Source organism: Salmo salar, chromosome ssa13 (assembly GCF_905237065.1).
Source record: "Salmo salar chromosome ssa13, Ssal_v3.1, whole genome shotgun sequence".
Lineage (NCBI taxonomy): Eukaryota > Metazoa > Chordata > Actinopteri > Salmoniformes > Salmonidae > Salmo > Salmo salar.
Window position 1 is genome coordinate 17,463,455 of NC_059454.1, and position 23,788 is coordinate 17,487,242.

General features: G+C 45.9%; 1 protein-coding gene across 6 annotated transcripts; it reads left to right on the top strand.

The window, feature by feature from the left end:
• The first annotated feature begins 1,428 nt into the window (after window positions 1-1,428).
• Window positions 1,429-23,565, top strand: ncoa6 (nuclear receptor coactivator 6). 6 transcript variants are annotated; one of them, XM_045693012.1, is made up of 20 exons: window positions 1,466-1,645; window positions 3,162-3,236; window positions 5,134-5,455; window positions 5,631-5,786; window positions 5,922-6,044; window positions 9,938-10,051; window positions 11,933-12,039; window positions 12,168-12,885; window positions 13,392-13,535; window positions 13,675-14,447; window positions 14,577-15,160; window positions 16,773-16,891; window positions 16,981-17,423; window positions 17,539-17,769; window positions 17,928-21,273; window positions 21,373-21,429; window positions 22,073-22,100; window positions 22,605-22,646; window positions 22,920-23,059; window positions 23,215-23,565. In XM_045693012.1, exons 3-20 carry the CDS (start codon window positions 5,182-5,184, stop codon window positions 23,259-23,261), a joined length of 7,446 nt encoding a protein of 2,481 aa, XP_045548968.1. In that variant the 5' UTR covers window positions 1,466-1,645; window positions 3,162-3,236; window positions 5,134-5,181; the 3' UTR covers window positions 23,262-23,565. The 6 variants fall into 6 exon arrangements, with proteins under 6 accessions (XP_013990145.2, XP_045548970.1, XP_045548969.1 ...); XM_014134670.2 differs by lacking the exon at window positions 3,162-3,236 and having other exon boundaries at window positions 1,429-1,645; XM_045693014.1 differs by lacking the exon at window positions 3,162-3,236 and having other exon boundaries at window positions 1,429-1,645; window positions 22,076-22,100.
• Window positions 23,566-23,788: the final 223 nt, after the last annotated feature.

Sequence of the window (23,788 nt, forward strand, 5' to 3'; positions counted from 1 at the left end):
TAGCATTTCACTTATTGGTTGTGATTTTTACTTATTTAAACCCCTTTCAGCCAATCGAGTTCACTGTCATCAGAATAAATTGTACTGAAGATTATCTATTATATTGACAAGAAAGTCAAGTGACCGCTTCTAACAATGGAAATGCATGTCTTCAAACATGGACATGTACTCTACATCTGCATCTACATCTGCGTTGCTTGCTGTTTGGGGTTTTAGGCTGGGTTTCTGTATAGCACTTTGCGACATCGGCTGATGTAAAAAGGGCTTTATAAATACATTTGATTGATTGATGGAAGGCAAGCGGGAGGAGGCAAGATCAGGTGGGACCATTCTAGCCAATGAGAGGGCAGATACGCGCATGAACTACAAGGACAACTTCAACATTTTTATTTTCAAAGTTGCTGAAATGCACTTATATCATTGCATTGGTAAAAACCTAACCATCATGGAACTTATATTTGATCAAATAAGCTTTACTCATAAAAATATGAATTAGAATACTAGAATAGACATGAACCTTCTTATGATGGGATAAAGGTAATCCATTTTGGTCAGGGAGTCGTTCAACCATGGTTTGCAGTGCTGTGATAAGATAGAGTAAAATATAGAATTTGAAGAATGTATCTGCACTGTATGTTTATTAGCTAGCTAGCTAGCCAGACAGTTTTAGAGGAATTATTCCATATATTTTTCTAATTAACTGGCAACATTCAAATATACCAACATTCCATTCAATCATTGTAGTCAATCCACAGCCATACACTGGCTGAAATCTGTTGATGATAGGATTTAGACAAGTTGTAAGTGCAGAAAGTACTAATATTGCGTCATATAATAGAACTCACAGCTTTCCAAGAAAACAACAATTTTGAAATGTATTGTCTGTTTACATATAGTTTAAGGGATATGTATACATACAGTTGGTATAAGCTGTATTTATAATTATATGACAATATTTTCGGTTGACAAAAATTCTGATACACAATTTCTGTAATATCACATGCCTTACTTTTATTTTCCTGCATAATTAAAATCAGGATTATGCCTCTACTGCCATTAATTACAATTAGACTGATTTGGATTTCTCCCTGACCAATATCGCTGCCATTTTCAGTCCATGCTGAACTTTGAGGGGATTATGATATATCCTATTCAATTCCTAGAGGGACTCTTTATGGCCTCACGTATGAAATTAAAAATGCATTTTTTGGGGGGTTCGACACTGATTGATCTCCATACAAAAATACCTCACTTTGTGGTTATTACTTTCCATGGACAAATTTTGGGCGGAGTAAACTCTCTAGTTTCGCCTTTTCCTCTCTTGACGGTACCAACTCCAGCTACGCAAACACCACCGCAAATAGCGTATTTTAGTAAGTAAATGGTCCAGTCAAAAAACAGAGCATCGACAGTCCGTGGGTCGTACGCTACGTTTTAAACGCAGAATGTATTCACAAAGCATTAACACGTAAGTATACGAGTACCTCTTTTTGAGAATACAGAGAAAACCGAAAGAAAAAATCTCGTCGGATTCCGATTGGAAAGCTTCTCCTGTTGCGGTGTTGGTTGCCACTGTTCCGCGGTTCATGTTTTGTTAGCTATCAGATATTACATCGTTGGACTTTCTCCCCAATGGATTTATCTGGTAAGTATTGCATTGTTATATTTTCTGTTAACATTTGGCTAGCAGTTGTAGCTAGCTAGATAAGTAGCAGTAACATTATCCGGGACGAATATGATGAAATAACTTAATACGCATTATCAAGCTAGCCATCTAACCGTTGCATAGTGAATAGCTGTTAGCTTTTAGCATTAGCTAGCTACACTTCTAACTACTGGATCTTGCTAGCCAGAACTAGTTGTTAAGGCCTTCATTGTTTTTTTTGCTCAGCTGTGTGTCGTCATGTAAATTTTGTAATCAATTGGCTTTTCGGTGATCTCTAACGTTCATTGTCGACAACTACAAGTTTTTTTTGCTTGCTAGCGCGGCACTATGCAGGCTTGTCAAGCCAGGTCTTCTTCGTCAATGACCTGCTAGCGAAGGCCTTGCAATCAATCGTTCTGATTACCGCATTACACAATCGAGGAAATTATTGAATCGCTTTTGCCAGATAGTGCTGTGTCTTTACCCTATTTTGTAGTAGGGGTCTTCTTATTAGTTATTGCTAATAATGTCGCTAGATAGTTATTATTGGTGTTTTACTTTAGCCATTGTATTGGTGTTCGTTAACTCAAGTTAGGTAGGATAGCTTAAAGCTAACGCTACCTGTCATGTTAATGAACGTGATAAACATCTTTGTAGCTAGCTAATTATAACCAAAAAGTCTGTTTGATATACAGTAAAGTAACAACTTCCAAAACTTTTGACAACATCGGCAGCTATCTTAGCTACATTGAACAACAATGTTACCAGGGGTATTCTCATGGGTACTACTAGCCCTTGATCATGACTCTCAGTTTCTTTACGTTAATGGAAAGGGGGATACCTAGTCAGTTGTTCAACTGAACGTTTTCAACTGAAATGTGTCTTCCGCATTTAACCCAACCCATCTGAATCAGAGAGGTGCAGGGAGCTGCCTTAATCGACATCCAGAGTCCCTAGGCTTGGATTGAACATTTACCACGCATCGCTTGCAGTATGTTTTTGGACGCATAAGAACCTTATCTTTCAAATCAGCGAGAGCAAAAAAAATAAACAGTTCAAATTGATACAACTTTATAGGGCTATTAGTGTTCCCACACGGCCATATCTCCATGTTACAGCCTGTGTTTACTCTGCTCATCAAACTCGTTGGGGGGGATTGTTCGCGAACTGCTATTTAGCATGATCCAAACACCTGTAGGCTGCAACTGTGATAAATCTGTTGAAAACAGTGTACATACAACACAGGAGGTTGGTGGCGCTTTAATTTGGGAGGACGGGCTCATGATAATGGCTGGAACAGAATTGGTGGAATGGTATCAAACATATCAAGCACATGGTTTGATGCCAGTCCATTTACTCTGTTCCAGCCATTATTATGAGCCGTCCTCCCCTCAGCAGCCTCCACTGACTACAGTAAGTATATTTTGCATTTGTGGAATTATTTTGATGTGATATGAAGTAAAGGGCCTTATGTTTCTAGAACCGTATTGCAATGTGAGAATTGATTCACGTTTAGGTGGAGTTTTTGGCTGCCAAAGCCAGTCTACCTCTGAAAATAACATAAGGACCTTGGACTTTTTAAGGAGTAACGGTATGCTCCTTAAGACTACATCTTGGGTTAGGGTACTATGTAGTCACAACCCAGCAACATAGGTAACTTGTTTAGGATTTATATACAGTTCCAACTATACTGTACATATATTTGTTGCCTTCATAGCAAATAGAATCAAGGTCAGTAATTTGTTATCCATTATTGTGGTCAAGAAATATCTTGACGCTTCCTTGCTTGTGTTTGCAAGGTCATGCTGTTTAAATGTATGTGTTAGGCTCACTAAAACTATACAACAAGTAGCCTATCTCTCTCCTTGCTCTCATCAAATCTGTAACAAGTCAAGACTATCTTTGATGTACAGTACCAGTCAAATGTTTAGACACACCTACTCATTCAAAGGTTTTTCTTTATTTTTACTATTTTCTACATTGTAGAATAATAGTGAAGACATCAAAACTATGAAATAACACATGGACTCATGTAGTAACCAAAAAAGTGTTAAACAAATCAAAATATATTTTATATTTGAGATTCTTCAAATAGCCACCATTTGCCTTGATGACAGCTTTGCACACTCTTGGCATTCTCTCAACCAGCTTCATGAGGTAGTCACCTGGAATGCATTTCAATTAACAGGTGTGCCTTGTTAAAAAATCATTTGTAGAGTTTCTTTCCTCCTTAATGCATTTGAGCCAATCGGTTGTGTTATGACAAGGTAGGGGTGGTATACAGAAGATAGACCAAGTTCATATTATGGCAAGAACAGCTCAAATAAGCAAAGAGAAATGACAGTCCATCATTACTTTAAGACATGAAGGTCAGTCAATCTGGAAAATGTCAAGAACTTGAATTGAAGTTCATTAGCATTACCAGCCTCAAATTGCGGCCCAAAAAATTGCTTCACAGAGTTCAAGAAACAGACACATCTCAACATCAACTGTTCAGAGGAGACTGTGTGAATCAGGCCTTCATGGTCAAATTGTTCTAAAGAAACCACTTCCAAAGGATACCAATAAGAAGAAGAGACTTGCTTGGGCCAATAAACACGAGCAATGGGCATTTGACTGGTGGAAATCTGTCCTTTGGTCTGATCAGTTCAAATTAGAGATTTTTGCTTCCAACCGCTGTCTTTGTGAGATGCAGAGTAGGTGAACGGATGATCTACGCATGTGCTGTTCCCACCGTGAAGTATGGAGGAAGTGTGGGGGTGCTTTGCTGGTGACACTGTCAGTGATTTTTATTTAGAATTCAAGGCCGATTTAGCCAGCATGGCTAACGCAGGATTCTGCAACGTTCCACCATCTCATCTGGTTTGGGCTTAGTCCCACTATCATTTATTTTTCAACAGGACAATGACCCAACACACCTCCAGGCTGTGTAAGGGCTATTTTACCAAGAAGGGGAGTAATGGAGTGCTGCATCAGATGACTTGGCCCCCACAATCCCCCGACCTCAACCCAATTGAGATGTTTTGGGATGAGTCGGACAGCAGAGTGAAGGAAAAGCAGCCAACAAGTTCTCAGCATATGGGGGAACTCCTTCAAGACTGTTGGAAAACCATTCCAGGTGAAGCTGGTTGAGAGAATGCCAAGCGTGTGCAAAGCTGTCAAGGCAAAGTGTGGCTATTTTGAAGAATCTAAAATATATTTTGATTTGTTTAACACTTTTTTTTGGTTACCACATGATTCCATATGTATTATTTCATAGTATTGATGTCTTCACTATTACTCTACAAAGTAGAAAATAGTAAAAATAAAGAGAAACCCTTTAAATGAATAGGTGTGTCCAAACTTGACTGGAACTGTACATTGACACTTTCTTATGGCCTTTCTATTGAAAGTAGATTTAATTACCTGGCATACATTTTAATATAACTTAAAATATTTGTCTCAATTGAGTATATCATGGAAGATAAAGTCCTCTTTTGGTTCCATAGCATAAACAATTCCAGTCTTCCCCACGCCAGTCCTACTGAGAGGGGAAGATGGCACATCAACATCTCCCATTGGAGCTTCCCCAGTGGACAGCAGTCCCAGATGGGGACCCTGACTCAGATTCTGACCAGGACTCAGGAGTCGGAGAAGATGCCGGCAGTCACCGTGGCAATGACATCTCGCACCGGCAGGATGGAGTTGGAGAGCGAGGCGGAGAGGGGGATTTCACTATCTTTGTTGCCTTTCGAGGAAATATGGATGACGAGGACTTACAAGAGAAACTTGACAACATCCTTAACGGGATGCCGAGTATGCTTGAACTAGGTTAGTAATGGGTTGGTGCACCTTTCTAACTGGTTAAACAGTTTCTTACTTTGTCAAACTACTTTCAGGATGCATTCAATGTTTGAAAGCCATCATTTCAGACCTCTGTATTATTTCTAAGCTGAAAATGAACTGTGATATTGTACCTCTCATCCTCTGTCTTATCCCTCCCCAGATTCTGATAGACTCCAGCCCCAGCATGTGGAGCCATGGAACAGTGTGCGCGTCACCTTTAACATTCCCCGGGAAGCAGCGGAGCGCCTTAGGCTGCTGGCCCAGAACAACCAGCAGCAGCTCCGAGACCTGGGCATCCTCTCTGTTCAGATAGAAGGTATGTACAGTACGCAGATAGTCATTGCTGCTGCTATGATCAGGCCCAAAAGTGATGGTCTATTTTATAATAAGCATCCAGAAAAGCGCTAAGACCCTGATTGTTGTTGTTAATGTTTGTTTTTGTTTCGTCCAGGTGAAGGAGCCATCAACGTGGCCATGGGGCAGAACAGAGGTCAGGAGGTCAGGGTGAACGGACCAATCGGCGCGCCCGGACAGATGAGGATGGATGTGGGATTCCCAGGACAACCAGGCCCAGGTACCTAACACTCATATTATGTCATACTGACCCAGGATAGGGAAGTGACAAGTTGAACTATATACATTCATTGTTCATCTTTTAGTTGTTAAAATATAAACAAACCTCCATACCAATCCAGGGCATGACATTAACTATTGTCCTCTTTTCCAGGACAAGTAAAACAAATAGTCGGACAAGAAGAATATAGATTTAACCTCCCTGGGCAAGGTGGGACGCTAGTCAACAGCCAGTGGAATCAATCGTGTGGCGCGAAATACAAATGCCTCATAAATGCTATAACTTCAATTTCTCAAACATATGACTATTTTACACCATTTTAAAGACAAGACTCTCGTTAATCTAACCACATTGTCCGATTTCAAAAAGGCTTTACAGCGAAAGCAAAACATTAGATTATGTCAGGAGAGTACCCTGCCAAAAATAATCACACAGCCGTTTTCAAAGCAAGCATATATGTCACAAAAACCAAAACCACAGCTAAATGCGGCACTAACCTTTGATCTTCATCAGATGACACTCCTAGGACATTATGTTATACAATACATGCATGTTTTGTTCAATCAAGTTCATATTTCTATCAAAACCAGCTTTTCACATTAGGATGTGATGTTCAGAACTAGCATACCCACCGCAAGCTTCCGGTGAATTTACTAAATTACTCACGATTAACGTTCACAAACTACATAAGAATTATTTAAAGAATTATAGATACAGAACTCCTTTATGCAATCGCTATGTCAGATTTTAAAATAGCTTTTTGGCGAAAGCACATTTTGCAATATTCTGAGTAGATATCACGGCTAGCTAATTTGACACCCACCAAGTTTGGCCCTCACCAAACTCAGATTTACTATAAGAAAAATTGGATTACCTTTGCTGTTCTTCGTCAGAATGCACTCCCAGGACTTCTACTTCAACAACAAATGTTGTTTTGGTTCCAAATAATCCATAGTTATATTGAAATAGCTCCGTTTTGTTCATGCGTTCAGGTCACAATCCGAAGGGTGACGGGCGAGCGCATTTCGTGACAAAAAAATGTCAAAATATTCCATTACCGTACTTTGAAGCATGTCAAATGCTGTTTAAAATCCATTTTAATTCAATTTTTCACGTAAAATAGCGATAATATTCCAACCGGGCGACGTTGTATTCATTCAACAACTGAAAGAAAAACATGGAGTCGTCTCGTGGACGCGCATCTCCAGTGTCATTGTTCCCTGCCTGACCACTCACAAAAACTCCTGCTGTTTTTCGCCCAGAGACAGCAGAGACGTCATTCCACTTTCTGGCGCCTTCTGAGAGCCAATGGAAGCCTTAGAAAATGTCACGTTACAGCAGAGATGCTGTATTTGTGATTGAGATGCCACAGAAGGAGAACAAATTGTCAGACAGGGCACTTCCTGTATGGAATCTTCTCAGGTTTTGGCCTGCCATATGAGTTCTGTTATACTCACAGACACCATTCAAACAGTTTTAGAAACTTTAGTGTTTTCTATCCAAATTTACTAATTATATGCATATTCTCGTTTCTGGGCAAGAGTAGTAACCAGTTTAAATCGGGTACGTTTTTTTATCCGGCCGTGCAAATACTGCCCCCTAGCCCCAACAGGTTAAGTTGTCCGACTAGTACAAATAATATCACTCACAAATCACAATATCTAACTTTTACCCTGACCAGAGAGGCCAACATTGGAATAATATTGAAATCAATTTTTCATGTACATAAATAAAAAAGCCTACAGGTCAAATTGTAGGTGATGTGCATATCTGCTACAGCCTCATGTCCAAACCCATGCTGACATGAGGGAGGTGCCAGAAAATGTAGCCAAAATTTAATGAGACTTTTAATTACTTAAATATAGGCTAAACGCCAGTTATGTTTAACAAATATATATGTTTTATTGTCACATACAGTACACTGGATAGGTGTTTTACAGGGTCAGCGATAGTAATATGAATGAACTGTGCCTCAAGTATGTCGACAGAATCAAAGCTTCAGCCTTTAGCTTGATTCTGTCACAAGACCGGAGAGTCAAGGACAGTGCCTGTTGCGCACTGCACATCACCTACCTTAAATCTGAACGGAGGCAATCATGTTGAAACTATTTAACTATGAACTTGATTGTTTAAAACCTGGATGTTTTGTCTTTTTTTTTTAAAGCATGTTTTACCTTGTTTCAAAGTAGCTTAGGCTAAAATATGACCACAGAAATGTTGGTATTATTTTATAAACACTTATGACATTGAAACCAGCATGTTCTATTGGTTTTCAAGCCAATTTTATTTTCCAGCAGCCAAAGGCATAATCCTAGTCATATTAGTAAACCATGCTAGTTGATGATAATCCTAGTCATGTTAGTAAACCATGCTAGTTGATGATAATCCTAGTCATGTTAGTAAACCATGCTAGTTGATGATAATCCTAGTCATGTTAGTAAACCATGCTAGTTGATGATAATCCTAGTCATGTTAGTAAACCATGCTAGTTCATGCATCAATAGATCTCCCCTTAATTTCTGACGGATATTTTCATCTCTGTCATATATTTCCCCGCTAATTGCATTTTGGAACATACGTGTGTAGCCTACAGCCATGTGTGCATTGTTGAGTTTATAATATGAATAAATAAAACTTGATCAACATTAAGCTGAATGGTCTGATCTGTTGCATCAGACTCATTGCTTTTAGTATATTTTGCATTTTTACATGTTTTAATGTGCAGTGGTATTATGAATTTTGGATCTGCCATCTCAGAGTATTTTGAACCGAAGACATATTTATCGCCCCTGGGATGATGGGACGCCCTTAATTTCAAGCCCTATTGGCAATTATTTTATAAAGACAAAGCATTTGGTTGTAATCGTAATGTTGCAATATTTTATCGACTACCAAGGGTGGCCAACCATCCTTGGTCCCAGTGATGTACTGGGCCGTACACACTAACCTCTGTAGTGCCTTGCGGTCAAAGGCTGAGCAGTTGCCATACCAGGCAGTGATGCAACCAGTCAGGATGCTCTTGATGGTGCAGCTGTAGCACCTTTTGAGGATCTGAGGACCCATGCCAAATCTTTTCAGTCTCAAGAGGGGGAATAGGTTTTGTCGTGGCCTATTCATGACTGTCTTGGTGTGCTTGGACCATGTTAGTTTGTTGTTGATGTGGACACCAAGGAACTTGAAGCTCTCAACCTGCTCCACTACAGACCCGTCGATGAGAATGGGGGTGTGCTCGGTCCTCCTTTTTCTGTAGTCCAAAATCATCTCCTTAGTCTTGGTTACGTTGAGGGATAGGATGTTATTTTGGCACCACCCTGCGAGGTCTGTGACCACCTCCCTATAGGCTGTCTCGTCGGTGATCGGGCCTTCCACTGTGTCGTTGGCAAACTTAATGATGGTGTTGGAGTTGTGCTTGGGCATGCAGTTGTGGGTGAACAGGGAGTACAGGAGGGACTGAGCACGCACCGCTGTGTGGCCCCTGTGTTGAGGATCAGCGTTACAGATGTGTTGTTATCTACCTTTACCACCTGGGGGTGGCCCGTCAGGAAGTCCAGGATCAAGTTGCAGAGGGAGGTTTTTAGTCTTAGGGCCCTTAGCTTAGTGATGTGCTTTGAGGGCACTATGGTGTTGAACGGTGAGCTGTAGTCAACGAATAGCATTCTCACGTATGTGTTCCTTTTGTCCAAGTGGGAAAGGGCAGTGTGGAGTGCAATATAGATTGCATCTGGATCTGTTGGGGCGGTATGCAAATTGGAGTGGGTCTAGGGTTTCTGGATAAGGATGTTGATGTAAGCCAAGTGACATGAGCTTTTGGATAACCAAAAAAAATTAAGTCCTTCAGACGAGTAGGACAAGTGGCTAAAAAAGTTAATGTCAAGCCCTATAATCTCTCGTAGGAGGCATGAGAATGAGCAACCCGTCGATGGTCCCCCCTGGCCCCGGTATATCTGGCCATGCCATTGTCCCCAGCAGCAGTGGACAGATGCACCCCAGACCCCCTTCGCAGACTGGTGAGGACATACTTGCTTAATAACCAACCAGTTAACTCATTCATGCATCCAGAATAGAGCTTCGACCGATTATTGGAGGACCAAAAAAGCTGATGCCGATTTAATAATTTTTTTTAACACAAAAAAAAAAATCTTTCTTTTTTTGAATATTTTTTGAATGTCTTTTATTTATTTGTAATAATGACAATTACAACAATACTGAATGAACACTTATTTTAACTTAATATAATACATCAATAAAATCAATTTAGCCTCAAATAAATAATGAAACATGTTCAATTTGGTTTAAATAATGCAAAAACAAAGTGTTGGAGAAGAAAGTAAAAGTGCAATGTAAGAAAGCTAACGTTTAAGTTCCTTGCTCAGAACATGGGAACATATGAAAGTTGGTGGTTCCTTTTGACATGAGTCTTCAATATTTACAGGTAAGAAGTTTTAGGTTGTAGTTATTATAGGAATTATAGGACTATTTCTCTCTATACGATTTGTATTTCATATACCTTTGACTATTGGATGTTCTTATAGGCACTTTACTATTGCCAGTGTAATAGTATAGCTTCCGTCCCTCTCCTCGCTCCTACCTGGGCTCGAACCAGGAACACATCGACAACAGCCACCCTCGAAGCAGCGTTACCCATGTAGAGCAAGGGGAACAACTACTCCAAGTCTCAGAGCGAGTGACGTTTGAAAAGCTATTAGCGCTTACCCGCTAACTAGCTAGCCATTTCACATCGGTTACACCAGCCTAATCTTGACAGGCTTGAAGTCATAAACAGCGCAATGCATTGCGAAGAGCTGCTGGCAAATGCACGAAAGTGCTGTTTTAATGAATGCTTACGAGCCTGCTGGTGCCTACCACCGCTCAGTCAGACTGCTCTATCAAATCATAGACTTAATTATAATATAATTAACACACAGAAATACGAGCCTTAGGTCATTAATATGGTCAAATCCGGAAACTATCATCTCGAAAACAAAATATTTTTTTCTTTCAGTGAAATACGGAACCGGTCCGTATTTTATCTAACGGGTGGCATCCATAAGTCTAAATATTCCTGTTACATTGCACAACCTTCAATGGTATGTCATAATTACGTAAAATTCTGGCAAATTAGTTCGCAACGAGCCAGCCAATGAACGCAAGAGCAGTGACACAATTTCATGTTAGCAGGCAATATTAACTAAATATGCAGGTTTAAAAATATATACTTGTGTATTGATTTTAAAGAAAGATATTGATGTTTATGGTTAGGTACATTGATGCAACGACAGTGCTTTTTTCGCAAATGCGCTTGTTAAATCATCACCTGTTGGAGAAGTGGGCTGTGATTCGATGAGAAATTAACAGGCACCGCATCGATTATATGCAACGCATGACACGTTAGATAAACTAGTAATATCATCAACCATGTGTAGTTAACTAGTGATTATGTTAAGATTGATAGTTTTTTTATAAGATAGGTTTAATGCTAGCTTGGAACTTACCTTGGCTTCTTGCTGCCCTCGCGTAACAGGTAGTCAACCTGCCATGCAGGCTCCTCGTGGAGTGCAATGTAAGGCAGGTGGTTAGAGCGTTGGACTAGTAACCAGAAGGTTGCAAAAACCAATCCCCCCTGAACAAGGCAGTTAACCCTTGTTCCTAGGCCGTCATTGAAAATAAGAATGTGTTCTTAACTGACTTGCCTAGTTAAATAAAGGTATAAAAAGAATTTTAAAAAATCGGCAAATCGGTGGCCAAAAATACCGATTGCCGGTTGTTATGAAAACTTGAACTCGGCCCTAATTAATCGGCCATTTCGATTAATCGGTCGACCTCTAATCCATAATATATGTAACTTGTTCAAAGGTAGTGAACATGTATACGTTTTTCCCCTCCTTCAGATGCAATGGACCCCATGATGTCCTTACAACAGCAGCAGCTTCAGCATCCCCAGGCTGGCCCCCACAGCCAAGGCCCCATGCCCCCCCAGGCTTCTCACCACATTCAGGTACATAATCACTAATGGAGCTCAACAATAACCATGTGTTTATAATCATTATCAATACTACCAAGTAATGAAAGGATCAACTGTATCAGGAGTTGATTGCATTTATAAAGGCTGTATTTTGACCACAGGTCATGCAGGCAGGGCGGCAGCTCAACCCAGCCGCTCTCCAGCAGCTGCAGCAGGCTCAGCAACAGGCCCAGCTCTCCCAGCTTGGTGGCCCCCGTCCCCCTTTCAATCCCTCCGGCCAGATGCCTGTACCCTCCGGCTGGAACCAGCTCCCCTCAGGGGTCCTCCAGCCCCCTCCAGCCCAGGGAGGACCCATGGGTCCAGCAGCCTGGAGGAAGGCCCCTCCCCAAGTCCAGATGGGTCAACGTCCCCCCTCCCTGGCTACGGTGCAGACCCCCAGCCACCCTCCACCTCCGTACCCGTTTGGTAGCCAGCAGGCTGGCCAGGTGTTTAATGCTATGGGGCAGCTCCAGCAACAGCAGCAGTCAGGGGCTGGTCAATTTGCAGCCCCTCAACCTAAAGGTCCCCAAGGTGTGCTTGGAGGGGTGGCAGGACTGCCTAGACCTCATCTGCCTCCATCAGCAGGGCCTCAGGGTAACCTCACAGCCAAGTCCCCTGGGTCTTCATCTTCCCCCTTCCAGCAGGGTTCTCCAGGGACTCCTCCCATGATGGGTCAGGCCCAGCTAGGCCCACGACCTATGACCCCACAGGGTTTCTCTCAAGGGGTGGGCTCACCGGGCAGGGTGGTGATGGGACAGCAGGGTAACATGCAGCAAGGGTTCATAGGAATGCCCCAACATGGGCAACCTGGACCTCAGGTTCATCAAGGAGGAATGGGAGGTAAGAAACTAAACCATTGTGGATGACTACAAATGATTAATTCACTTTCATAGAGTATGTTTGTTTCATGGCCACAGATGATCTCCTGTGGCATTACCTTTGTAGTTAGAATTGCTGTTAACTAGGGATGTGACTGTATTTCAATATTTTTTTCCATGGCAAAAATGAAAACACGAAACGGATAACACTTTGGTCTTTTTAAAAACCTGCTGTATGTAAAATGTTGTGTGCTATAGTGTGAAAAAGAAATGTATGTGATTCTGGATGACAACATGTTTGTTTCCAACATTGAGGATGTTTTCCTAAAGAAATGATATCTGCTTCGTGTTTTCTGTCCTTGCCACATACTAGCGTCTATCATGATACTGGTATCGTCCTGGCCCTACTGGTATCACAATTCACGCTTAACTCAAAGTAGTACTCAGACAGTTGGTGTCATACAGACTCACTATAATGACCGTGTTAGCTGGGCTGATGAAGTTCCCCATGGTGATGTTTGATCACAGGCATGCCCAAACGTCTGCCCATGGGGTTCCCTAGCGTCTCAGGGAACCAGAACTTTTCCCAGGGTCAGGTGACTAGCGCCCCAGGAACCCCAGGGGGAGGAGCCAATCCCCAGCTCCAGAGCAGCCAGACTATGGCCCACACAGGTACAAGACAAAGAATAGATCAGCACATACCTTTCAGATAGACTGTATACCATAGAACAATGCTTAAGAGCAGACAACACAGTGATATGATTTAGACTGCATTCGTCAGTGTCATTCTTCTGTCACAATCTGATTTCAGGAGCCCAGTCGTCAGCCTCCACCCCCAACACCATGCAGGGTCCCTCCCACTCCCAGCCCAACGTAATGGGCCTCCACAGTGGCATGGCTGGCCAGCCCCAAGGCACTAACTCCGGACCCAGTATGAGCCAGCCCCAGCCAGGCCTCCAGTCCCAGATGATGGACCTCCAGGGCCAGCCCGTGTCCTCATCCCCCAGCCAGATGGTCCAAGGTGGGGGTCAGGGGCAGACAGTCCTCTCTAGACCCCTCAACCCAGGGCAGAGAGGAGGCATGACCCCACCCAAACAGCTGATGCCACAGCAGGGCCAGGGCCAGATGGTTGGAGGGCCGGGGCACCAAGCGATGCTCCTACAACAACAACAACAGCAGCAGCAGCAAAACTCCATGATGGAACAGATGCAACAAATGCAAGGAAACAAGCAGGTGTTTGGGTTGAAAGGTCAAGCCGGGGTCATGCCAGGTCAGATGATGCGGGGTCCGTCTCCTAACGTGCCCGGTAACATGGCTCAGTTCCAGCAGCCTCAGGTGGGCCAACAGCAGCAACAAATGACTCCACAGCAGCAGCATCAACAACAGCAGCAAATGGCTCAGCTTCAACAGTTACAACAACTGCAGCTACAACAGCTACAGCAGCAGCAGCAGCAGCAGCAGCAGCAGCAACAACAACAACAGATGACCCAGCAGCAGCAGCAGCAACAACAACAGATGACCCAGCAGCAACAGCAGCAGCAACAACAACAACAACAACAGATGACCCAGCAGCAGCCCCAACAGGTATTTCATTCCTTTTTTTCCTTTTTTATTTGTACTGTGGAAATTGATGGTGGAAAACCTTCCACCAATTTTACTTCTGGGTAGCATTAAAGAGTATTATTTCACTCGCTCATTCCTTAATTTGTTCAGGTCCCCATTGGCGGCAACCCCAACCAGGCCATGGGTATGCAGGGTCAACAGATGAGACTCCCCAGTGGTCATCCTCTTGTCCAACAGCAGCTACAGCAGCAGCAGCAGCTCCAACAAAAACAAGCCATGCTGCAGCAGCAGCAGCAACAGGCAGCGCAGCAACACCCACACGCTCTCGGGGACCCCAGCAGTGCTACAGGCGACATGGGCGGTGTCCAGCAGATGCTCCCGGACATGCAGGTTCAGCAACAAGGCATGATGGGAATTGGAGTCCCTCAGCACATGCAGGTGGGCAATGGCCACTTCCCTGGTCACGGGATGAACTTCAACCCCCAGTTCGGGGGTCAGATGCCCATGGGAGGTCCATGTGCTCAGGCAGGGGGGTTTCCAGTGAATAAGGATGTGACGCTAACCAGTCCTCTCCTGGTCAACCTGCTTCAGAGTGACATCTCTGCCAGTCAGTTTGGGCCTGGGGGGAAGCAGGCGGCTGGAGGACCTGGCCAGGCCAAACCCAAGAAGAAGAAACCACCACGCAAGAAGAAGCCGAAAGTAGGGGAGGGACAGCAGCTGGTCGAGGGGCTAGGGTAAGCAGCTGGATTTTATTGAAATAAAAAAACTATACTGAACAAAAATATAAACGCAACATGTAAAGTGTTGGTCTCATGTTTCATGAGCTGAAATAAAAGATCTTAGAAATGTTCCATACACACAAAAAGCTTATTTCTCTCAAATTTTGTGTACAAATTTGTTTGCCAAGATAGTCCATCCACCTGACAGGTGTGGCATATCAAGAAGCTGATTTAAACAGCATGATCATTACACAGGTACAACCTTTTGCTGGGGACAATATAAGGCAACTCTAAAATGTGCAGTTTTTTTTTTTTACATTACATTTAGGTCATTTAGCAGACGCTCTTATCCTGAGCGACTTACAAATTGGTGCATTCACCTTATGATATCCAGTGGAACAACCACTTTACAATAGTGCATCTAAATCTTTTAAGGGGGGGGGGGTTAGAAGGATTACTTTATCCTATCCTAGGTATTCCTTAAAGAGGTGGGGTTTCAGGTGTCTCCGGAAGGTGGTGATTGACTCCGCTGTCCTGGCATCGTGAGGGAGCTTGTTCCACCATTGGGGTGCCAGAGCAGCGAACAGTTTTGACTGGGCTGAGCGGGAACTGTGCTTCCGCAGAGGTAGGGAGGCGAGCAGGCCAGAGGTGGATGAACGCAGTGCCCTTCTTTGGGTGTAGGGACTGATCAGAGCCTGAAGGTACGGAGGTGCCGTTCCCCTCACAGCTCCGTAGGCAATCACCATGGTCTTGTAGCAGATGCGAGCTTCAACTGGAAGCCAGTGGAGAGAGCGGAGGAGCGGGGTGACGTGAGGGAACTTGGGAAGGTTGAACACCAGACGGGCTGCGGCGTTCTGGATGAGTTGTAGGGGTTTAATGGCACAGGCAGGGAGCCCCGCCAGCAGCGAGTTGCAGTAATCCAGACGGGAGATGACAAGTGCCTGGATTAGGACCTGCGCCGCTTCCTGTGTGAGGCAGGGTCGTACTCTGCGAATGTTGTAGAGCATGAACCTACAGGATCGGGTCACCGCCTTGATGTTAGCGGAGAACGACAGGGTGTTGTCCAGGATCACGCCAAGGTTCTTAGCACTCTGGGAGGAGAACACAATGGAGTTGTCAACCGTGATGGCGAGATCATGGAACGGGCAGTCCTTCCCCGGGAGGAAGAGCAGCTCCGTCTTGCCGAGGTTCAGCTTGAGGTGGTGATCCGTCATCCACACTGATATGCAGCATATGCAACAGTTTTGTCACACAACACAATGCCACAGTTGTCTCAAGTTTTGTGGAAGCGTGCAATTGGCATGCTGACTGCAGGAATGTCCACCAGAGCTGTTGCCAGAGAATTTAATGTAAATTTCTCTACCATAAGCTGTCGTTTTAGATTTATTTCTCTTTGTAATAAAGCCCTTTTGTGGGGGAAAACTCTTGCAGGGCTTTGCTCCCCAGTGGGTGTGCATGGCTCTCAAGTGGGTGGGCATATGTGAAATCCATAGATTTCCTTATATGAACTGTCATTCACAAAAATCTTTGAAATTGTTGAGTTTTTTATATTTTTGTTAAGTATATATTTGCACAAGGCATTTGTTATTGGACATGGTTTGTCATTGAGGTATTCTTCTCTCCTCAGGGGTCTGGATGTGGGGGCTGGCCTGGAGGACCCAGAGCTGCCAGGGCTGAGTGGGGAACAGGGAGTGGGCATGGACCCTTCCGGACCCAAACTCTCAGACTTCACCAACAGGCCTGCAGGTATGCAATTTGAATGCTTCTTGGTTTGCTTACTCACACTGTTCTATATAGTTGATTGACTTTCGATCACCCCTTTTCTCTCATGTCAGGTTTCCCAGGTCAGCCTGGAGACCAGAGAGTCCTACAGCAGGTGCCCATGCAGTTCATGCAACAACAGCAGCAACAACAGCAGCAACAGCAACAGCAACAGCAGCAGCAACAACAACAGCAACAGCAACAGCAGCAGCAACAGCAGCAGCAACAGCAGCAACAGCAGCAGCAGCAGCAGCAGCAACAGCAACAGCAGCAGCAGCAGCAGCAGCAGCAACAGCAGCAACAGCAGCAGCAACAGCATCAAATGCAGCATATGCAACAACAGCAAATGCAACAGCTGCAACAACAGCAAATGCAACAACAACAACTACAACAGCAGCAGATGCAGGGACTGCAGGTTCCTCCTGGACAGCAGCAGGGGGTGACTGGACCTCCTGGTCCGACTCAAGTCCAGCCACAGATGCACCCTCATCAGCTACAACAGCAGCAGCAACAACAGGTATAATCCAATGTGTACTTTCTGCTTCCAGCCTTGCGTTTGTGTATGTGGTGAAAAGACACCATTTTCCATTTGGACTATGGATAATCTAGATAATTGGTTCCTCGTGTTAAAGCAGCAGATGCTGATGATCATGAAGATGCAGCAGGAGCAGGCTAAGAGCCGGATGCCCCTCACTCCAGGCGGGCAGCACCCCCCCAGGGGCATGTTGAATCCCGGGGAGGCCCAGAGGATACCCGGTTCCCAACAGGGCAACATGCCTGTCATGATCAACCTCCAGGGGCACGGAGGAGTGCCTCCCTCTCCAGATAAACCCAGAGGGATGCCCCTCATGGTCAATCCACAGGTTGGACACACTATCTGGATGTTTGGCATTTTTATATATCATATTTATTGTTATCGTCTTGTGAATGTTCTATGCTTGTTGAATTTGTCTGTGTGGACTAATGAATTCCCCTGTTTGTATAAATAAAGTATTCTCTTTCCCTTGCTCTACCTATGTAGATGGCTGGGGCAGCCAGAAGGATGTCTCACCCCGAGGCAGGGCAGGGTACTGGGGCTGAGGAGGCCCCTGGAGCGGCCAACTCCCTGCAAGACAGACCCGGGGGCCAGGAGATGGGGATGCCACCTGGGAACGGGGCCCAACAGATGGTGGTGAACCAGGGCCCCAACGCCCACATGATGAAGCAAGGCCCAGGCCCCTCGCCCCAGCACCCTGGAGCCAGCCCCCAGCAGCAGATGCCCCCTCAGCCCCAGCAGGGTGGCCCCATGCCAGGCCTCCACTTCCCTAACGTCCCCACAACTTCCCAGAGCTCCAGGCCCAAAACACCCAACCGAGCCAGTCCCAGGCCCTACCACCATCCTCTCACCCCAACCAATCGTCCTCCCAGCACTGAGCCCTCTGAGATCAACCTCTCCCCTGAGAGGCTGAATGCCTCCATCGCAGGCCTGTTCCCCCCCAAGATCAACATCCCTCTTCCCCCCAGGCAGCCCAACCTTAGCCGGGGTTTTGACCAGCAGGGTGGGCTCAACCCCACCACTCTCAAAGCCATAGGGCAGGCCCCTCCCAGCCTAATTCTGCCCAGCAACAACGGAAGTGGTGTAGGTAACTCTAACAGTGGTCAGCAGTCTTTCCCTACAAGCATTGGAGCTGCCAACTCGGGCCAGGGCAAACCGGACAAGCAGCCTGGAGGTGGTCAGGCTAAAAGGGCCAATCCCAGTAACGGCCGCAGATCCAGCCCTGCCTCCAGCCGCAAAGTCACTAACCCCAGCTCAGGGAGGCAGAAGTGGACAAAAATCACCCTCACATCCCCTTCTCACCAGCAGCAGATGGTCAACCCCCAGACAGGGCAGACCATGATGCTGAGCCCCACCCCGGTGCCTCCTAGCCCAGTCACTCTCCCACCAGCGGCGGGGGTGGGCCTGGATCCCCAGCAGATCCAGACCCCCTTCCAGGTGATGCAGGGTAATCCAGCTGAGATGCCCAGGGAAGGGCAGGGAATGTCAGGTGTAGAGCAGCGGCAGATGCCACAGCCTCTGAGGGAGCTCTCCGCCCCACGGATGGCTAGCCCCCGTGTAGCCACTCCTCAGGAGGCTAAAGCTGGGCTGGAGCAGACAGTGGTGATAGTGGAGAGGCAGCCTGTACAGAGCACTCCTCAGCAGGTGTCTGGGTCTGAGGCCTCTCCTTCTCTCAGGGATGCGCCTTCCTCCCTCAACCAGCTGCTGGATAACGCAGCCACCCACAGCGTGCCTCCCAGGCCCTCTCTGAGTGCTCCAGCTGGGGATGCTGCCTGCAAGGAGAGCTCTAAAGCCTCCATAGTTTCAGAGAACCCATCCAGTGTTTTTCAGAGCTCGAATGCGGGGGCTACCACTGTTGCTACTACTGCTGCTGTGAACGAGCCAGAAGCTAAACCCAAGCCTAGCTCAACCCCCAGCCCAAAACTCCCAAATCCAGTCGGTAGTCCTAACCTGCAGCGCAATGCAAATACCTATCTGAATGCTAATCCTGGCCCTAGCCCCAATCTTAACCCAACTGACAGCCCCAACCTCAACTCTAACTCTAGCCCCAGTATCAAGCCAAGCACCCCTAGCCCTAACTTAAACCCTACCATTTTCCACGGCCCTTCTCTAAACCCTACTCCTAGTCTTAGCGTCAGTGTGGGTGCCAGCCTCAATCACAGTAGTCCCCTCCCCAACATTACCTCCAGCCCCAAACCTAACCCAAACCCTGCCATTAGCCCCAAACCAACCCCCAGCCCCAAACCTAACCCAAACCCTGCCATTAGCCCTAAACCAACCCCCAGCCCCAAACCTATCCCAAACCCTGCCATTAGCACAAAACCAACCCCCAGCCCCAAACCTAACCCAAACCCTGCCATTAGCCCCAAACCAACCCCCTGCCCTAAACCCTCGACCAATGTCCCCACTGTCCTGCACATCCCTGCATCATCCGCCACCATCTCCCCCAACCAGATCAGTTACACCCCAGCTCCCACCCCCCAGGCCCCCCCAGCCGTCATCTCCGCTATGGTGGCAATGTCCAAAAAGAACATCAGACCCCAGCAGCCCAGCCAGCAGACCCGGGGCCCCCACCCCCAGTTTATCACCACTCCTGTGTTTAACACCGGCACCCCCATCTTCCAGGTCCCTACAGTGTCTGTGGCCCCCAACGTCACGGTAGTGTCCCAGCCGGTCACCATGGTAAAGCCCATACAGGTGTCCACCACTAACATCCAGCTCACTGCTGCTCCAACCCAGGCCCAAGCCCCGGCCTCGACTCTGGCTGCTGTGGTCAGTGTGGCTAGCTCCCAGCCTGCCCGAACGCTAGTTGGGCAGGTCCAGATGGCCACTAGACGTGCTTCCCCTGTCCCTGTTAGTGCTCTGCCTCGTCCTCAGCAGCAAAGCCCTGGCACTCCCAAGTCGGAGACCACGGGTGAGGCTCCCCCTGGCCAGAAATTGAGCCCACTAGTTGGGCAGCTGTCCCCCGATCCCATCTTCTCTCCCACAGCCTTGGCGTCTGCCTCGTCTTCCGTCCAACAGCCCCTAGTGTCCCCTCCTCCATGCTCCAGTCCTGGTGCCCCAGCCAGCGCCCGGAAGAGCCCTATGTCCCCCCCCTTGCCTGCCCAGGGAAAGCCTGCCCAGGCTCCTGGCTCTGCACCACCAGTGGGTAATCGACCAGACTACCAGCAGGTTGCTAAAGCACGGGCTGCCCAACCTTTAGAGGGGACTTCCCAGCCCCAGAGGGGGCCGAACTGGGCTGTGCCCCCTCACGCCTTCAATCCCCCCCCTGCATCTGTCATCCAGACTCGCACCACAGTGTCTGGAGCACAGACTCGCACCACAGTGTCTGGAGCACAGACTCGCACCACAGTGTCTGGAGCACAGACTCGCACCACAGTGTCTGGAGCACAGACTCGGACCACAGTGTCTGGAGCACAGACTCGGACCACAGCTGCTGCTGTTCCTCTGAAAGTCACCTCTCCTCCTCCAGTATCAGCGCCAACTCCTGTCCCTGCTCAACCTGCTGCACCAGCCCTGTCCTGTCTTCCTGCCTCTACTACTACCACCCCTTCCCCAGTGTCAGTCCCTGTCACCACCCGCACCCCAACTCCTGCCCCTGTTCCTACCCCTGCTACGTCTGTCCCTGCTCCTCCTTCAGCCTCAGTCCCAAGTCCATCCACCTCTCCTGCTGCTGCCGCCCCTGGACCCTCCAACCCCCCCGGTGACTCCCCAGCCATATCCTCCCTAGTGGCCCCTACCCCTACTGGGGCTCAGCCTGCCCCCACAGCCATGGAGCCTCCCAGCCAGCCAGCCCCACTAGAGCCCCCAGCACCTGCAGGGAACACCCCAGGTACACATTGATCGAAAAATCAACCAATGATTGAGTGACTTATCCCCCACATGTCAAACTTTGACTGATAATAATAACCTCCACTGTCCTTTCTCCCAGTGTCAGTCCAACCTGAACCTCTACAGCAAGAGGAGCCTGCTGCTACGGAGAAGACTGGTAAGTACTGTCACACGAACTTATCTGTAACAAAATGGTTAATGCTCCGGCCATGGTAGTGACACGATGTGGCATATTGTTAACAGAGGACGGATGGGAACATCCATAATGTAAGCAAAGATTGTGATATATCATGAGGGAACCATAAAATGTAAATGCATTAGAGCAAGTAATAGAGCAAGTTATTCGTGCAGCCTGTGCTGATCTAGGATCAGTTTAGCCTTTAAGATCATAATGTTATTTGGACAGATTCTAGAGCAGTGTTAGCCTGGTTGCCAGTCTGTTTAGCTAACATTCCACTCCCTGAACTTCATGTCATGTGCCATATGTTTGGGCGTGGCCAATGGTGCGGTTTTTATAGGTCCTTCTCTTGGCCGCAGAGACATTTCACTGTTTTTAAAGCTTATTATTAGTTCTCAAAGATGATCTTGTTTAAAAATCTTGCTCCATTATCTTTTCGACATACCCCCCTATAAAACATTACTTAATTTTTTGGGGCTGCCGCCATTTGATTGCGTTGGTGCGCCGCTGCTAAATGCAGATAAGGGAAACACTGCTTTTATATGATACCCTGTATGCTGTGAACATAATATGCCCTTTGCTGTGATATTTAGTAACCTTTTTTGTTTTTTCCCCTCTACAGCAGAAGTTGCCACAGTAACTGAGCAAGGGTGAGGTTATCAAAACAGATTTCAAATGAACAAAATGAAACCCTGTTCTTTTTAATAAATAAATACTTTTCATGCCAGGGGAGATTGGGATATTCCATTGCCTTTAAGGTTAACATCAGTATTTAGCACTTGGCCTAGTCTGCTGTAAGTGCCATGTTTGTAAACAGAAATGCTTAGACATTTGTAACTCTACTGAAACTCAGGGAGTTTATTTGGTTGGCCAGGGCAGGGGGGTACATGGCGAAACCCAATGAGCCACGTGGCCTCAGCACTTGGTATGTATGCTTAGCATGCAAACTATATCCAACCTTAATGCATGTCAAAAGACGACTCAAGCACTACCACTCCATAAGATCTTGTCTTTACAATATGAATATGGCAATATAAATCAGATATGTTCTGGCGATAATTATAATCATTAAGAGTATGTTAGCGGACTAAAACCATGATTGTTCAGCATCATCACAGTTTTAGTTTACCGCTGTTTTTCCACTTCTATCACAGATGGGCAAAGAAAAGAAAGACTCCCGCCAACTTAGTCCCAAGGTATGTATTTACATGCATGAGTGCTGCCAGGATGCACGCAAGCAGCCCTGTTGTGTTCACCATTTTGTTATCTATCGGATACTGTTTGGGGTGAAGACGGACGACAGTATCTGTGGTAGACGAGGAAAAACAGCCCGTTCCCGAAGCGGTTTTCCGACTGAACTTTCACTGAGTAGCTACTGTAGAGTTACTATCTTTATTATTATCTCTGTAAATGACCTCTCCTGCTTTTCTCTTTCTCTCCTGTTGTGTCTTCTGTTGGGAATCTATCAGGGCTGCTGTGGAGAAGCCGAAAGGTCCCAGCAGACGGAGCTCGCGGGCTGAAAAGGAGGTGGAGGAGGAAACGGTGGCAGACGGCGCGCAGAGGAAGAGACCAGCCAGGCCTGGAGCCAGCGCTATGGTTGCTGCTAAAGGTACACACAGGCACATGTATGCAGTACACACACTTCCCACTGAGGGCACACACACTATCACACAATTTACTCTTGCATAGCTTAAATTGTTATTTTAAAGTTCTTTGTCTCATCAAACTTGTTCCCCTCTCCCTCTCTTTCCTATGTCCTTTCAGAAACCGGTGCCAGTCCTACCCAGGCTAAGAGAAGGAAGTCTAAATGACCACAGTAGTGAAACCCTGTGAACTGTAAATGTATTTTTCTGTCAATCATTCAATGAGTTTATTTTCTCCCAGATTATGAATTCTCAACGGAGAAAATAACCATGTACAGATAATTGTTTGAAAATAATGATGTTGATGTTTTGTCCCAGCGATCATGTGAGGTTGTAGCTAGTGTGTTTGTGCGCACGTGAATGTTTTGTTTTTTAAAAATTATGCTGGATTAATTATGTGAAGACTGATAATTGAAGGTGTCTCAATTGTATAATTATGTTGTGAAACTTAATAAAATGTTCTGCTACTTAATTGTCCTGGTTTAATGTGTTGAACTGACATTCTGTGAAAGAAGTTCACACAAGTGGCCTACATGAATTGTTCCATTTTACAATATTTTGATAGGACTGAATGCTGTCCCCTTTTTGAAGTGCAGTTTGACAAGAGTATTTTCTATAGTCTATGTCCTACTGTTAATCTATCATAGAGAGATTTTACGACACATCAGGGAACTTTAACTATTGTAGGGAGGAAC